At 38.6% G+C, this 18,205-nt stretch overlaps 1 protein-coding gene across 1 annotated transcript; it reads right to left on the minus strand.

Annotated features, from left to right (window-relative positions):
- Positions 1 to 16,720: 16,720 nt before the first annotated feature.
- Positions 16,721 to 17,596, minus strand: LOC141631499 (uncharacterized). The gene is made up of 3 exons (XM_074444162.1): positions 17,325 to 17,596; positions 16,949 to 17,093; positions 16,721 to 16,891 (listed from the first exon to the last, which is right to left on the minus strand). Exons 1-3 carry the CDS (start codon positions 17,594 to 17,596, stop codon positions 16,721 to 16,723), a joined length of 588 nt encoding a protein of 195 aa, XP_074300263.1.
- Positions 17,597 to 18,205: the final 609 nt, after the last annotated feature.

Genomic DNA, 18,205 nt, shown 5'->3' on the forward strand with positions numbered 1-18,205 from the left:
TGCGTTGCGGTTGCCAGCTATCTGCTGATTCCGGGTACGGCTTCCAGGCCAGAGCTCCCCAGGGCTCTAGTTTTGTCCATTATCCAGAGGGTTTGATGTTATAAGTATCCCCTGGTGCCGGCCTAACTGCAGACTTCCTACAGATCCTGCACCAGGTGTCTGATTAGTCATAATGAAATTACTGGTTGTGAGTGCATTTACAGTAGAAGAGTGGTGGTGGAGCTGAACAAGAACACTGCCTGGACTTTCCCTGTCAGGGATTTGGTTGAGTGGTGTAGTAGTAGAGCAGGCACGGGGCTTCAGAAGGGAGTACAAAATGCCATAGTGATGAGCTTGATGTACCAGTCCGGCGTGAGAGAAATAGAAGTAGGAATGAGATGAGTTTGCTTAGACCGAAAGGGTGGCGGTGCTATCTTGGAGAATATGAAATCAAGAGTTCGAACCCGGGAAAGAACAGTGTTGACTCTTGCAGAACGAGATTGGTTGACTAAAATGCATCTTATAGAATGATATCTCTTGTATGAACACCATAATGTAATTATTTTTTCATATTAATATATTTCTCACATTTCACCAAAAAAAAAGAAATTACTGGTTGTAATGTTACCTGGTACTAAAACTACTGGTTGTGACAGGTGTCCGTTATCCCCGGTTGCGCTGTTGGTAGGCTACCAGCTATCTGGTGTTAGATATCCTAGCATCTGTGGGACTATTCCTTCTCCCGTTGGTACTGCTGTCAGATCCAATCTGGTCACCAACTCGGTTGGAACCTGTCGTGGTTGACTCCTGATGCCTGATGCCCCCTTGTGAGGGCTCCACAACCAAGGCCTGGCTTCCACCTTCTGTGCTTGCTGGCGGTTTTACTTGTTGCTTCATGAGGTCTATCTGTGCCCAGAGCTCCCTATTCCTCCTTGTTGCTTGGGCTTCTGCCTTCCTCTAGTCTTCTCGCATACTCTCCATTGCCTTGTGCAGATTGTCCATGCCGTTTAGCAGAGTTTATGTTGGACTTGGCGGTGGGGTGAGACTCACGCCTCTGAAAGGTTCATATACCCCTATTAGACTCATCTAATCATTTTATAAATTACTCATAATTTATATATTAGTGGATCTAGTTGCATGTAAGATGATTTTATACAAAACAAGAAGAAAAACATGTTTCTTACATTATATGTGGGACGAAAATGGGCACAAGTGAGGACTCTTTCCTCCACTTGTTATTGAGCTACAAAGTATATGGATGATCCTCCAACAAGATCCTAAAGTAGAGATGCTCCACTTGATTGCACCAAGACTATCCCTCAATACTACAAATATTATTAACTAGATAATAAGAGTAGTGACCTTAAATATTGATTCTAATATTAATATTATTTCTACCATAGTAATATATTTATTTTTAGATGTTAAGAACGGACATAAACTATTTTTATGTATTTTTGAAGAGAATATGGAGAAAAGAATAAACATGCATAAGCATAAGAATAATATCTACAAATATGAGAACACTCCCACTAGTGTGTTAGGGGTGCACGGTTTTCCTCTTCTTAGAAGAGGCATGCATTCCTTTTTCTCTTATCAAGACAATAGCTAGTGAATAGGTATGTAAGATGGTCATCATGATGTCTATTTTTATCATTTAAAAAACAAAACCATTAAAGCCCATTTACCACCCATAAAACCGATTTTGATGGGATAAAATGGACATCCATTTTAAAAAATGTCTTTTGTCATTTCTAATGTGTGACATGTGACACATAACATGTCACAAGTAATTTTAATGCATATTTAACAAATTAAATATAATTATTCATTAAATAAATTACAATTGTAATTCATAATTACATGTATGTAAAATGGGTCATCTATAACCTAGCTAATATAATCTACAACATTTTGTAATTATAACTAACTAATAATTGTTTTCTCAAATGTTTCATAAATAATAATCAATTTTAGTACTATAAGATTTTAATTACTAAATTGAATCTTATTTAATCATATTACAATAAGATATAATATTCTCTCTTATATATCAATTTGTTCAATTTAAGGATTTAATCAATGTGTATCGTCATACGATCGATTAACTTTACAATTTATGGAATCGTCCTTTAGGTCTGACCTTAAGGGATCAACTGAGCATCACCATTAAACGACAGTAATGTCAACCTCTAGTCAGTCAATCATTACCGATTAATGTTGATCAGTTGACATATATAAATGAATCATCTCTTACGTATTCTTATCATGAGTTTCAATAATGTGATCGCACCATTGTTGAGGACGCATACTCCAACAGCCTCCTAGTCCCTTATCCGACCTGGAGTGCGTTCCCATAGTAGGAGTCTTGGGAGGTAAGGTGACCGTAGCCATGGGTGTGGCTCTCGACGTGTGTCCGGTAGGTAAGGTGACCTTAGCCATGGGTGTGGCTCTCGATTGTGAGAATTGATTCATAGCGATTTAATTGTAATTCATATTTTAGATTTATAATGATAAATCACAAAACAATTTGCATGTTATACATTCTGTTCCTAAAATGTTTTTAGGTCATATTGATGATTTATGGATGATTATTGCTTATTTTAATGATTTTTAGTGAACTAATTACATTTTAATGAGTAAAATGAACTTTTATTTACTAAAAATAGTTAAACATCACTACTAGCCGTGCTTTTTTAGTATGACATCACATGCATAGTTTGCATATTGTATGTAAAATTTCGGATCTTTGTCATTAGTTTTGCATATAATTCTCTCAATCGAGCAGCTTTAAACTACTCGATCGAACACTTCCTTGGCAAAATCTCTCGATCGAGGAGTTAGTCTACTCGATTGCGGAACCTCAAAATACCACATCTCGATCGAGAACAGCTAGGTATCGATCGAGCATTGTTCACCATCTATAAGCACTCGATCGAACAACTTGACCAACAAAAGATATTGATCGAATGGATTACCACTGAAACAGCTGCTTTCTTCGTTGGTTAACTTCCGAGATGACTTCACGCTTCTCGAGGCAGTAGTAATTCCGTTCCCATTTTTCTATCTCCATAAATGCAGGCTATGGGGCAACAAAAGGCATGATTCCGCTACTTTTGGGTCCGTTCTTGCTTAAAAGACAAAACCAACAAAAGTAGACTATTCGGGGCATAGAAATACGTGCAATAAAGGCTTAAAAAGACTACATAAGAGGCACGTATCAAATCTCCCCAAACCGAACATTTGCTTGTCCCCAAGCAAACTATATCCAAACTAATGGAACGGAATAGAAAACTCAGAGCTAGCTACAAATTGTCCACTTAAACAGGTTTAATGCAAACAAACTGACACTTATAGCGAAACTGACAAATACAACAAGTAGTATGATGTTCATAATAAAGCTGAACTCTCGACCTTGTAAGACCTTTGAAAATGGACTCTTACGGGTCACTCTTCTCTCATGAAGCAAAGGGTAAGCATATGAATATAAGAGAGAAAAAATTATAGTCGCTCACCTAAACTACGACCGACATAAACATGCATGCAACTAATATTATAGACAATTCTCGCAACCGTACACATACATTCCAACCAATCAAGGTCCCGTCACAGCCAAGGGCTTAAAATATATGGAAAAGTGAGGCAATGGGTAAGAAGGGCAAAATATTTTTGGAAATGTGAGGTAATAAGTCAAGCTAGCTACCTAAACAGAACCAAACCAACCATATACGATTCTAAACCATCTACAAAACTGAAGCACAAATGCCTTAGTTGGCATAGAAACTTACTAAGCCAAATAAATAGTCCTCATAAGATAAAGATAAGAACATAGAAGTATAACCGTTCTTATTCAATCTCTTTTTTCATTTTTCTTTTCCTTTTTTTCTTCTCAAGGTTTTTTCATTTTTCTGTCTCTTTTTCATCATTTTTCAACTTCTTTTTCTTTCTCGTCTCATCCTCCTACTTCTTCATAAATTACCAACTCCAAATCAATACAATACAAACTAAACTCGGCACGATAAATTATATACCGCAAAAATATACACTAAACTAGCTTGACAAGGCAGGCTAAATTTGGATGTAGTTAAGGGTCAAAAGGCAAATTTAGCTAAATGTAGAGTTTAATGGGACAAATGAAAGAAAAAGGGAATGTAAGAACCTCCTTGCATGTGACACCAACCACTAACCTGAATGTATGTAGGTAAAAAACAATTGAATTTCATATATGTGCAAATTAATGATACATGCTATGCAAGGAGTAACTACTCACAATCCTACATGAACTGGTCGTAAATGACACAAGTTCTAAGGCTCTAAATCTTAGAAATTCTGAGTGGGTTACTAAAATTTCAGGTCAAGTCTATTTGTTCAGTTAAATTATAACATTAACTCGTGGATATGCAATAAGACAAAGCTAAAAAGATATCAGTTTCTTGCAAGGCTTATGCAAAAAGGACTAAAAGTAGTGCAATTTCATCATTGAAATCCACCGTTCCGACTCAACCTATATGCAAAATTAAACGTGAAATATTTTTTTTCAAATTTTTCAATTTTTTTTGTATTTTTCAATTTTTTTTTTTTGAAGATAAAATACAATGCAAGCAGAAAATGAAATAAACGTGAATGCAAAACAAATGCAAATGTAGACTCAAAGGATGGATTACCCTCGCCAAACCAAAATGGACAATGCCCTCATTGTCCTTCAGCATACACCAGCAGAATAATAGGGGGCGGGAAAAGTACAACCAAATGCAAACAAATGAAATAAACTAAAAGAGATGAAAAGAAATAAAGCAAAAATACTTACAAAACGAACTTCCCCAAACAAGTCAGCAAACTGGGGAAGTGAGTAGTCCAGTAGCTACTCGTCAGCCTCCTCGTCAACCAACTGGTAGGTGGGGTCCTCCTCCTCCTCTCTTCTCCTCCTCTGATGACCTCCCGCATCAAGCTCCGCTCTGTACCTCTCCTCCCTCTCAACTGTGTCCTCCTCGCTCGTAGGCTGTGGGTATCCTTCCGCCGGGTACCGGTAGAAGGCAGGGTGTGGCCTGTCAGCTGGGACAGGACATCCTCTCATCACGTGGTACTCGTATATAAGGAATAAGGCAAGTGCCTGATCCCGCTCTATACGAGCCACTCTACTGCACATCTCCAAAAATAAAGCGTCACGACGCCCTTGGTCCATGAACCCAAGCGCCTCAAAAGTGGGAGGAGCAACAAAATTAGACGGCTGAAGGATAGAGGGTGTAGGTGTAGGGGTAGAGATAGGCGTGGGCATGGACGCGAGCGCGTGCCAAGCTCGTGTAGGTGCAGACCCCTCTCCCACTTCCCTAACAGAAGTGGAAGTCCTCTTCCGCTTCCTAGAAGCGGTAGGATTAAGGTCAAAGAGGTAATAAGATGGAGGTGTTGGTAACCTCCCCGACACAATAGTCAAGGGTAAAAGACGGGGTAGGTTAGGTGAAGGTAGAGTCACGGACACGAAAGTGCCAATTTTCCACGTCCGTTGGTCTTTTGCTAACCAGTGCATTGCAATCATGGCTGGAATATCAAAGACTACATCCTTATCTAAATATGTAAGGCCACGGGCAAAGCCGGGGAAGAGGCCGTGGGCAATGCGAGTCACTAACCCACCACAAGCTATCGTGCGCGTCGCTTTCTGCCTGACAGTGTTAAAATGTTGAGCAGCCAAGTAAGAGATGTTAAAAACAAAGGGGTTACTGCTGTCATTGTTTAGGTAACCCGCTAAAATGGACAGCTCGACATTGTTAACATTGTTGGGCTCTTGACTACCAAAAATGTTCTCTCTTAGCAGACAGAGAAATTAATGGTCTGGGGGAAAGTTGACGTGCGTAACACGTTGTAGACTGAAGGGAGTGTGTGCAAGTGTATTCCAAAGTAGAGCCAGGAGCTTCTTAGAAGGCTCCTGAAGACCGTTACTAACTAAACCCAACCGCCCCCAAACTCAGCTAAGGCCCAGGTGAAGGTCGTGTGGAACAGTCGAAATGTAATGCACTTGCTCTTAGGGTCACTCGCATAGGCCACAGGAGAAAAGGTGAAAGAGCTGAAAAATTCTTAAGTCGCTCGTCGATAAGTGAGCTCTTTTAAGGTGGCCAAACCCGATATTCCCGTCCCGTTGAGCAGCTCCACAACGGGCTCAAAAATTACCAATTTCTCTAAGGATGGTCGACATAAGAAACAGGTCGATGTCATGTCACAGTCCATTAAATTTAAAAATCGAGTTCTGTGGGACGGGGAAACGAAACGTACCTGCGAAAACTCAGGTAAAGTCTTCGTGGAAGTGTCAATATAATGTTGGGTAGTAGCACGAGACCCCTTACTCGCTCCAGAACGAGAATCGGTAGCAGCAGCAGTAGTGACCATAGTAGCGGAAGTAGTAACAACAGCAGGAATAATAGCAGTGGTCACGGGTGTGGGTGTCGACGTAGCAGGGGTCGGCACCACTGTAGTAACAACGGCAGCAGCAGTGGTCGCGGTTGTGGTGACGGTGGTAACAGCAGGGACCACCGTCTCTAAAACAGAAGGAGTAGTAGCGGAAACAGAAGGAGATCTCATCGGAAAACTACTATCCATCCTATAATCAAAGCAAGTTCTAAATTAACATACAATCAACAATTGGATTTTCCCCAAATTTATTTCTAAAACCATAATTTGTAAAAAAATTAAGGTAAAATCGCAATTAAACATTGAATAAAAGGGGAATGAACTTACTTGAATCGATTACCCAACACAAATATCAATTAAAATCAACAAAGACGCAAATTAATCGAAATAAATGTTGATTTTTCCGCGAACCCTAATCCCGCAAATAACTTCAAATTACTCGAAAATTGAAGAGGTAAATATGGGGGAATGATTTAATTGATGATAAGCAAAGGATTTGGGTAATCTATTTGGCAAATTAGTAGAAGAAATTAGGGATTTGGGTTGATTGAATGGGTGTGTCGACGGAATTGGGGGAAAATTACAATGAACAAATGAACAAAAGTAAGGGAAGAAGGAACTCCCTCGTGCTCATATCAGCTGAAACTGCTTGATGAAGTGGTTTTAAACTACTCGATCGGGAGCTTTTCTAGTCATTTGCTCGATCGAGGACTTTTGTTACTCGATCGAGAGCCCCCAAATATGACCTTCTCAATCGAGAGCTTCACATTACTTGATTGAGAGCTTTTGCTTGAACAGTTGCTCGATCTAACGCAAAAAGTATTCGATCAAGAGTTTTCCTTTTACCACGCTTCCCAATGATCAGAAATCTCCCAAAACCTGCAATTTACACATATATACTTCCCACAAAAATACCAAAATAATAGTACGCAGTCTATATTCTGTCTTAAGCTAATTAAATCTAACTAATCTAATACTATTTTCTACATGTAATAAAAAGGTCTAACAAATTCAAATTACAAATTGTTTATACAAACGGGATGGCGTCCCGTTTTATCTTCCAAAACACTTGAACAGCCCGTAAGAAGGCTTCTGACTAGAGGAGGTCCCTTCAGCATCGCGGACCGTCCTTTTTAGCTTCCATGAACTTGAATTGATCGACGGAGAGTAGTCCGCATCCACGTATGCCTTTACTATCGTCCTTACTTTGTTCTGCTTCTTCCTTCCATGGCCTTTGTCCTTCGCATCATCTTTTGTATTGAGCTCAAATTCCACTATACTCTTATCACCGGGATCTCCAATTTCTAATCCGCCAAGACCTGTAGCAACAGAAATGATAGAATGGTCCTCCATACTGCTCCCAATCTGGGGCGGAGATGTAAATATCGCTGCATATGATTTAACATTATCAATTGGAGGTTCCGTGTCAGGGTTTGTAGAGGGTAGTGCATTGCAAGGCTCGACTTGTATAGGAGCCCTGCGAACGCTAGAATGATAGAAAGTCAACTCCTCATCACCTACTTGAAAAGTTAAAGTCTTCCCCCGACATCTATTACTGCACGAGCGGTATATAGAAATGGTCGTCCTAAAATAATAGGAGTATATGAGTCTTCGAGGATATCTAAGACTACGAAATTGACGGGAATAAAGAACTTTCATATCTTAACAGGTATGCCCTCCAAGGCACCTAAAGGCAGCGATAAAGTGCGGTCGGCCATCTGTACGGTGATATTAGTACAATGAAACTTTGTTAACCCAAGCCTCTTAGCGAGATACAATGGTAAAACACTCACGGTAGCTCCCAAGTCGCATAATGCATTATCAATGAGATGGGTCCCTATATGACATGGTATAAAGAAACTACCCGGGTCAGACAACTTAGATGGGGTCTTATTTTGAATAAGGGCAGTGCCCGCTTCAGTCAAAGCCACCATCTCATGGTCATTAATTTGCCTCCTACGCGCTAAAATATCTTTTATAAATTTTATATAGGAGGGTTCTTGGGTTGGTAACTCAGCAAATGGTACATTAACATGAAGACTTTTCAAAATTTTGGCAGACTTCCCAAATTGCTGCTCAATCTTCTTGCTCTGCAATCTTTTCGGAAATGGGACAGTAATTGTAATAGCTAGTCCTTCATTTTTCTTCGCCAAAGAATTTTCACATTCAGCATCAGATTCACTCGATTAAGGAACAGTACCTCTCGATCGAGTACTTTTCTCAACAAGAGTGCTCGATCGAGCACTTTGATCTACTTGATCGAGAACAGTGTTTTCAGCAGTGCTCGATCGAGCACTTTCACTCTCTCAATCGAGAACCTTTTCAGCATAATCCCTCGATCGACCACTAGAAATCAGTCGATCGAGGACATCTCGTGGTGTCAGCACTTTTCATCAAAAGTCGACTGTTCATGTACAGCAACTTCGGTTTCCGGATTAGAATCAGCATTTGCTAACGGCATCTTGGGTCCCTCATAAGAAAGACCACTTCTCAGATTGATCAGATTCACTGTCTCATGTGGTTTCTTGTCACGTTGTGACGGTAAATGACTTGGTTGTCTTGAAGCTTTATTAACAGCTAGTTGGGCCATCTGGGATTCAAGTGACTTAATGAAAGCATCTTTCGCTTGGTCACTTTTTTGCAATTGCATTGTCAATGATTGTACCATTGACTTCAACTCGGCTATATCACTTATGGTACTAGAAGAGGCACCTTGTTACGGCGGTGGGAAAGAAGGAGGCTTCTGAAAGCCTTGTTGTTGATTTTTATGAGGCGCTACATAAACTTGTTGCTACAGTGGAGGTGTAGGATTCAAGACATTTTGTCTAGTCCATCTCAAGTTAGGATGAACTCCATCTTGGTTATTGTAATAGGAGCTTCCTTGCCTAAATTGTTGAAAGGCATAGACCTGCTCCTTTTCAGCTAATCACTCCACTGCAGTATGACCATTTTTGCCACATCTCTCATATGAGAAAGTCTCTTGTCTAGACAACAAGTGAACCGTCTGTTGATTCCCCGCGGCCTGCAACTCAAACTTATCAAATCTGGCATTCATAGCTTCCAGCTGAGCCATAAGTGCACTATTATCTGTAGAGACTATTCAGCACAATGGGTAGCCATCTCTTCTATAATTCCCCGGCCCCATATTCAGCACGGTGGTCATCATGCAACCCATTGTAGAACTGGTTGCACAAAAACCACTGGTTAAACCCCTGATGTGGGATAGACCGAACCAACTTCTTAAACCGACCCCACCCTTCATACAAATTCTCAGTCGGAGTTTGCTTGAAACTTGTAATCTGCCCTCTCAATGCGTTAGTTCTCTATGGAGGGAAGTATCTTCTATATAAAGCAAGGGCCAAAGTCTCCCAATCAGTTATCCCAGCTGTAGTCCTATCCAAATCATTTAGCCACTCTCGGGCTCCATCAGTAAGAGAAAAAGGAAAAAGGACTTCCTTTATCTTGTCTTGCGTCACTCCCTTAATAGCAGGAATGGTAGAACAGTAATCCGTAAAGACCTCCATATGCTTTCTAGGGTCTTCACCAGCTACTCCCCTTTATAGGTTCCTCTCTACCAGATTAATGTAAGACGAACGAATATCAAAGGTATTCCCATCTTCCATTGCAAGATTAAAACCCTTAGGAATGGACGCAGCTGTCGGCTCAGAATGTCTCGCAATATTACGCATCTTCACAGATTCAGTAAATGTTGCAGAAATAGAAGTATCTTCCTCTAAAGACTGATCTTCCGCAAATGTAAAATTCTCTAGAACAGGTTCAAGAATACTCAAGACTTCCTCTTGACGATTATTTCTCAGCAAGTTTTGTCTACGGCGAAAAGTTCGCTCCGGTTCAGGATAAGCTGGTACTAATTCCGACCTTTTGGACCTGCGCATACACAAAACTAAGAAGGAAAAAGAATAAGAACTGACTCAAGGAATTAAAAATCCCTTGAGACTAAAACAAACTAAAATGAACAAATAAATAAACTAATTGCCTCTCCGGCAACGGCGCCAATATATGACACGGCTGTCGTAACCCTATCAAAAATAAACCAACCGGCTCTAACTAATATAATAGAGGTATGTCGGGTATCAGACTCCACAAGGAGGCTATTATATCTACTTATTATTCTAGTCCGTCACAGTAACAAATTGGGGGTGTTTGAATTGTTTTAACTAAACTACTGAACGAAATATAAAGCAAAGAGAGAGAGAGCGGTAAACATAGTAAAATAAAGTAAAGGTGTAATAAAATAGAAAGAAGAATGCTAGGATGTCAGTTCACTATGATATCACACAATTCTGCTAAATGTAAGGTCAGTCGGTCTGATGTGAGAAGAGTAAAGGAAAGGACCTTTCGGTCCACTATTCGCCCTAAAGTACTACTAACTTAGCTTTCACCCTCATTAGTGTAGTCTATTGTCCATAACAAGTCTATTCATTCCAATCTTTTGATCTAGGTCTGAATTTAACCGGATTAACTAGTTTAGAAGCGTGCACTCAACTAAACGATTACAATTAAATTGCTATGAATCAATTCTCATAATCAAAACCATCTAATCTAATTATAACATCATTTTTTACTACCATGGCTCCCCTAATCCTTGCAAGAGAAGAATTAGCTACGCATAATCGTAATGAAATTAACAATAATTGATGAAATAATAAAAGACATGTTATAGAGATTGATATTAAGAAATTGCATAAACTAATAACAACTTTATTAAAACAGACATTAAGAGACAAATAATTAACAATGCAAGAGAGAATTAAAGCTTGAATAAAAGAGAAGGAAGGATTACAAAGGTTTAAGTTCCGGCAATAGAATGAAGTAACGTCGAACAAGGGAAGAGAAGTGTCTACTAACTAAATGCTTAAGAGTAATTAAGAGATTAAAAGATGAATCAAAGATAACCTAAACCTAAATGACGTCTTTCCTACTTATAGGAAAGATATTTATTAAACATAACTTAATAAGATAAATAAGTTCACGCGAAATAAAATATCGCGTTCAGATAGAAATCCTCTCGATCGAGCAGCTTTAAACCCCTCAATCGAACACCTTCTTGGCAAAACCTCTCGATCGAGGACTTAGTCTACTCGATCGAGGAACCTCAAAATACCACCTCTCGATCAAGAACTGTAGGGTCTCGATCGAGCATTGTTCACCACCCATAAGCACTTGATCTAACAACTTGACCAACAAAAGATCTCGATCGAATGGATTACCACTGAAACAACTCCTTACTTCGTTGGTTAGCTTCCAAGATGACTTCATGCTTCTCGAGGCAGTAGTAATTCTGCTCCCATTCTTCCATCTCTATAAATACAGGCTAAGGGGAAACAAAAGGCATGATTCTGCTACTTTCGGGTCCGTTCCTGCAAATAAGATAAAACAAACCAAAGTAGATTATTCGGGGCATTTCGCAATATAAAACTACGAGAATCACATAGAAATACGTGCAATAAAGGCTTAAAGAGACTATATAAGAGGCACGTATCAGGGCTCCCTGAGGCTACCAGATTATTCAGCCCACTCCACCTTGAGGGTCTTGATGGACCAATCTTCCTCTCGGCCCAATGTGCATAATTTGGCCGAAACTAGAGCCAACCTGTAAACATCGTTAAATCCATAATAAATCTGGATTTCCACCCATTGTGCTAGGCTTGGATTGAGGCCATGAATAAAAACCGCGGTTCTCAATTCTTCCTTCTCTTCCAAATCGCAAACAATGGACATCTTCTCAAATTCCTTGATGTAGTCGGTTACAGACATACTTTTTTGCATTAAAGATTGGAGCTTTAAGTAGTTTTCTTGCTTGTAATCTTGGGGCATAAACTGCTTCATGAGATGCTTCTTCAATTTAAGCCAAGATTAAATCTTTGCTTTACCTTTCTTCTTCATTTGTTTCTTTAAATTCGCGTACCATAAAGAAGCGTATTTAGTAAGTTTTAGAATTGCTACGTTGAACTGCTTCTTGTCGTCATATTCTTTGTACTCAAACACCCACTCGACTTGTCGTACACAATCTAAGAAATTTTCTGGATCCATGTCGCCATTAAAATCAGGAATATTAATTTTAAGACCCCGATCATCATCGTTCTTGCTCCTCGTATTTGCCCTTGGCTATTCGTCCTCTTCGGAACAAGATCCCGATTGGCTGCCTGTATCCCCGTTCTTTTTCTTCCCTTTGTTCTTTAACATGGTTGATATCCCCTTTAAAACATAAGACATTTGAGCCATCTCCGTCTTCAACTCGTGATGCCTATGTTCCTATGTTTTCGGAGTACCATCACCATCCTTGTCGTTAACCATAATTAACAACTTTCCAAGACAGATTTATTAAGGAATAAATCTAAACCTGGCTCTGATACCAATTTGATGTAAAACTATAGAAACGAATGACAGTGAATAGACCAAAAGACTGTTTGTTGATGAATATAGGGCGCCGTATGTGTTCGTGTGTTGTTGTTGGAATTGTGCTGCGGAAAAGTTTGTGTTTGTTGTTGTTACGCGTGAAAATAGGACATAAACTTGGATAGAATAGCTAAACCTTGTTCTAATCTCGCGAGGTTATAGCTCAATTTGCTATAACTCGACCTCGCAAGGAAGAGTCCTAAACTAATCTCGCAAGACTAATTTGAATTGCTTAAAAATTGTAAACGTTATTGAATTATTCGAATAATCTGAAAAATAAGGCTACAGACGGTCCTTATTTATAGTCCTACTTGAAGTCATTAATCTGACTATAACTCTAATTCCTTAGCTTGCTAAGTAAGCTATCTAATTCTTCCTAAACTAACTACGAAACTTATTTAATAATTAACTACTAAAATTAGATGAAGCTAAATAAAACTAGGATTAGGAAATACAAAGTTTCTTAATTTTATTTGAAAACAGTAAAATAAACTAATTGCTAATCCAACCTAATTTAGGAAATCCTGTCTTCTTGCACGACAGGAATATCCTGCTCCTACACGGTCGAGGAAACCGTGCCTTCACTGCTTCCTCCTTCATTACACTCCCATTTCACCATCGTCACATAACTCGAACCTATTTTGAAACCTTCTGTAGTTTTAGTTACATTTCAACTAATGAGTACTTCATTTTCGCTATCTTCCAATGCTCTCGCATAAAAAACCTTTAATCAGTTAATTTATCTAAAGTACTTTAGTTTGTTTTACTTTTTTATACACTACCTCGAGAAATCCGAGATGGTACCAACTCCTTTTATCTAGCAAAGCCTAGTTAAGGCTCTTAGATAAATGGGGGTGTTACAAAGTGGTATAACATGAGTATAGGAATGCCTCTGGCTTAGTCTCTAGTTGATAACATGAGTATTGGAAGGCCCATGCTTAGTCGCTGGTGAATAACGTGAGTATTGGAAAGCCCCATGCTTAGTCGCTGGTGGATAGCGTAAGTATTGGAAGGCCCCAGGCTTAGTATCTGGTGGATAATGTGAGAATACCTCGGTTCAGTGATTGGCAGGAAGAATGGGCGTTTCGGGAGATGTGAATTGGTTGTTAAGAATTTTCATAACTTGACTGTTATTTATATTGTGGTTGTATTCAAGTTTTTTAGATATTCCGACTGAACCGTTTAGTTGACAGTGCATTCTGTAAACACATGTGATGAACCAATTATTGGAGAGCAGATTGACTGAGAGATACTTGAGATTAGCTGACTTAGGGGCATGGGATGCGTGAGGACGGATGGCCAAGTCTAACTAGCTGTCTAACTCACTTAGTTCAGACATTTGTTATTTACAGTATGCACTTATTTAATTTTCGCTGCGAGTTTGTAATTTAAATACTTATTCAGTTCTTTGGTTTGGAGAACGTGTAATAAGACCTTTAATCATTTAATTTGTCAAAAGTACTTTGGTTTGTTTTACTTTTTTATTCACTACCTCGGGCAATCCGAGATGGTAACAACTCATTTTATCTAGGAAGGCCTGGTTAAGGCTCTTGGATAAATGAGGGTGTTACAAAGTTGTATCAGGGCGAACGTTCCCCAGGTCTAAACTAATGAACTCAATTAATGTAGGGGTGTCTAAGAAAACGAACCCAGGTAGAAATTGTTAGGAGCCCCTTAGGCTTGGAATGAGTAGGGCCCCCCTCACACAAAACTTCTGGCCCTTTCAGTTTGAACCGGTTACCTTGAAGGAAATTGAAGAGTGGGGTAATTAAAATAAACATTTTTTTAATTCAGAAGGGTCTATTGCTTGCCTTAAGATAGAATTACTAACCTTTTTACATGATGCAGATTGAGGTAAGTATTATGGGATTGGTTTAAGATCATATGATGTATTGAGTGTAGCATGCGAATTTCTGCAAATTTGAGTGATCGTATGGATTGTTGGTGAAGTGAATTATCTATTACTTGAGTTTATATACATATTTGAAGATAATGTCGTTAATTGGATGTTTTACATGTATGGATGTAATATATGATATGTGAAGTAGAAATTTCATGTCTAGTGATATGCAGAATATATAACCCGAAAACCATAATTAGTTGATCTTATTTAGCAAGTGAAATTATCAATTTAATAATGTGTGGTGGGGAAGAGTGAGCACATCTCTTGCCGTGGTGAGCAGTTAAGATGTCAGGTGGATTATGGTGGTATGGCATAGACTGATCAAAATCTTGGTAATAATTAACTAATCTACAATATATAATAATTCCGTGATGGAAACTTATCCTTCTATGCATTATAATGATTGGAATAAATAAGGAATAATTCATACACCCTACATACACTAATCCATTCTTGTAATGACTTTTCTCAGGATGTATCCCTTTCCAGATGTACATCCAGAAGACCTATCCATGCACCCTGCTACAGACATTAGTGAACATTGCCGACAGTTAGAAGATTATATGGACAAATATAGGAAGTGTTGGAATAGGGTGAAAGGATTCAATAACCCTCTAAATTAACTCATTTAATTAATGATCTAAATTACTCTTTGATTTAGTCATTAAATCTAGTGCATGCATAATAAAATTAACAAGGTTAGGAGAAAACGGTTTTGTTACATTTGTGAGACGGATTTATAGGCACTAGATTTGCACTCCTTCCAATTCTAGATCTTGAGCTAAATAAGATATTTGGATGATCCTCCAACAAGATCCCAAAGTAGAGATCCTCCTCTTGATTGCACCCAAGACTATCCCTCAATACTACAAATATTATTAACTAGAGAATAAGAGTAGTGACCTTAAATATTGATTCTAATATTAATATAATTACTACCATACTAATATATTTATTTATTAGATGTTAAGAAAAAAATGGACATAAACTATTTTTATGTATTTTGGAGAGAATATGGAGAAAAGAATAAACATGCATAAGCATAAGAATAATCTCTACAAAATGAGAACACATCCACTAGTGTGTATGGGGTGCACGGTTTTCCTCTCATATAGGAGGCATGTATTGCTTTTTCTCTTACCAAGACAATAGCTAGTGAATAGGTATGTAAGATGCTCATCATGATGTCTATTTTTAACATTTAAAAAACAAAACCATCAAAGCCACTTTACAACCCATAAAACCGGTTTTGATGGGATAAAATGGACAACCATTTTACAAAATGTCTTTTGTCACTTGTAATGTGTGACATGTGACATGTAACATGTCTTTAGTAATATAAATGCATATTTAACTAATTAAATATCATAATTCATTAAATAAATTACACATGACAATTTACATTGTAATTCATAATTTTTTTTTTTTGATAAAATGTAAGCTTTCATTAAATTGAATATCAAAGATACATCAAGGATTACAAAGTTCTAAGGCCACACATAGTATCCTGCCAATCAGTAGAGGATATATAAGTGTTGAACCCAATTTTTGTCAATATTCAAAACTGGATATACAAGGAAATGTTTCAGTCTAGCATGAACCAGCTTTTGTATCTCCTTCACAATGTAATCAGGTCTAGCGAGCTTCATTTCAATTCGACACTTGTTTCTCTCGAGCCAAATATGATACCAACAAGCAAGTTTATCCATTCTACAAGTATGTTTCTACAGGACAGTCCCTTAAATGATGCCCTGGTCCAGTTTGAGATGCAACCAATCTTCAATCCTTCCTATTATCTGCTTGCTATAACGACATTCAGAAAAAATATGCATGAGTTTCAGTCCCTGTTTCACACAAGACACAACAATCAGTGGCAGCTAAGTGGAGTTTGTAAAGCTTTTCCCTAGTATTGAGTGCCTCATATTTGATCAACCATCCAATCAACGAATGTTTTGGGACACACCAATTATCCCAAATCTCAGAGTACCATGGCACAGGGGGGTGCATTCCCTGCAGGCTTCAGTAACCAGATCCAACAGAATAACCCTTAGGATCAGGCATCCAAGAGTTATTCACATACCCAGCATCCATCCTTACTGTTACCTTGCAAATGTTTCTCCAGTTCCAGTTAGAATCAGCAGGAAGAACATAAGTAGCCCAATCAGCTCCTTTTACATAGATATGATCTATCTACTGAACCCACAATCTATCAGCTTTAATATAAATCCAGTGCACCAACTTCCATACAGTTGCTATATTCCATAATTCAGTATTTTTTACACCCAAACCTCCTGTCTTCTTGCTGCAGCAGACTTTATCCCATGCCACCAGTGGGGCTCTTTGATATTCAGTGCCTCTATCCCACAAATAAGTCCTACATACTACTACAATCCTATTAATAACCATTTAAGGAATAAGGAAAATCGATGACCAGTAGTTATGCAAGGTGTTTAACACAGAATTAATCAGTGTCAAACTACCAGCATAGCTCAGTTTTCTAGCTCCAATTCCCCTCACTCTTGCAATTACTTTCTCCACAAGGATGTTACAATCCTGCCTTGTCATCCTCCCAGCCTGAATTGGTATGCCAAGGTACCTGAAAGGTAACACCCCCTATGTAAACTTTGAAATCTGAAGTATATCCTGTTTCACTGCATCTGATACTCCTGCAAAAATAACCTCAGATTTAGCTACATTAATTTTCAAACCAGATGTAGCAGAAAAGATGGAAAAAGCCCTCACCATCAATATTATAGAAGTAGTATCCCCCTTACAAAATAGGAGTAGGTCATCTGCAAAGAGCATATGATTCAGTCTAATCCCCTTGCACAGAGGGTGATATCTGAATTCCCATTTTTGTGTTGCGAACTCTAGAATTCTTGATAAATACTCCATGCAAATAGTAAAAAGCAAGGGGTAAATGGGATCCCCTTGCCTCAAACCCCTCTTACCAGGAAAGAAACCAAAAGGTGCCCCATTTTGATTCAAAGAAAAAGTTGGAGTAGTCACACAAAGCCTAAGCTACTTCCTAAATTGCTCAGGGAACTATAATGCCACCAACATCTGATCAATGAAATTCCATTCTATAGAATCATAAGCTTTCTGAAGATCAAGCTTAAACATACACCTAGGTGAACAATTCTCTCTATTATACATTCTCACCAAGTCTTGGCAAATCAATATATTCTCAAGGATACTCCTACCTTGAATAAAAGCCCCTTGATTCCTACTAATAAGGTCAGGAAGAATAGTAGCTAGCCTAGTGCGCAGTAATTTAGATATTGTCCTATAAATGACATTACAAAAAGCTATGGGCCTCAAGTGCATCACATTTTCTGGTCTAACAATTTTTGGGATGAGTGTAATCAAAGTAGCATTAATTTGGCTTAGAATTTTACCACTATCAAAGGAATTGAGCACATCAGCACACACTTCTTCACCTACTAAGCCCCATGCATCCTTATAGAACTGAGGGGTATACACATCAGGACCAGGAGATTTGCC

This window comes from Silene latifolia, chromosome Y (genome assembly GCF_048544455.1).
Source record: "Silene latifolia isolate original U9 population chromosome Y, ASM4854445v1, whole genome shotgun sequence".
Lineage (NCBI taxonomy): Eukaryota > Viridiplantae > Streptophyta > Magnoliopsida > Caryophyllales > Caryophyllaceae > Silene > Silene latifolia.

Excerpts from the sequence above, each read along its gene's own strand:
- LOC141631499 (XM_074444162.1), bottom strand. The coding sequence starts at position 17,596 with ATGGAGTATTTATCAAGAATTCTAGAGTTCGCAACACAAAAATGGGAA. Across the intron at positions 17,094-17,324 it reads GATATACTTCAGATTTCAAA|GATTGTAGTAGTATGTAGGA; the intron begins GTTTACATAGGG and ends GGTTATTAATAG. Across the intron at positions 16,892-16,948 it reads AATTATGGAATATAGCAACT|ATAGATCATATCTATGTAAA; the intron begins GTATGGAAGTTG and ends TGGGTTCAGTAG.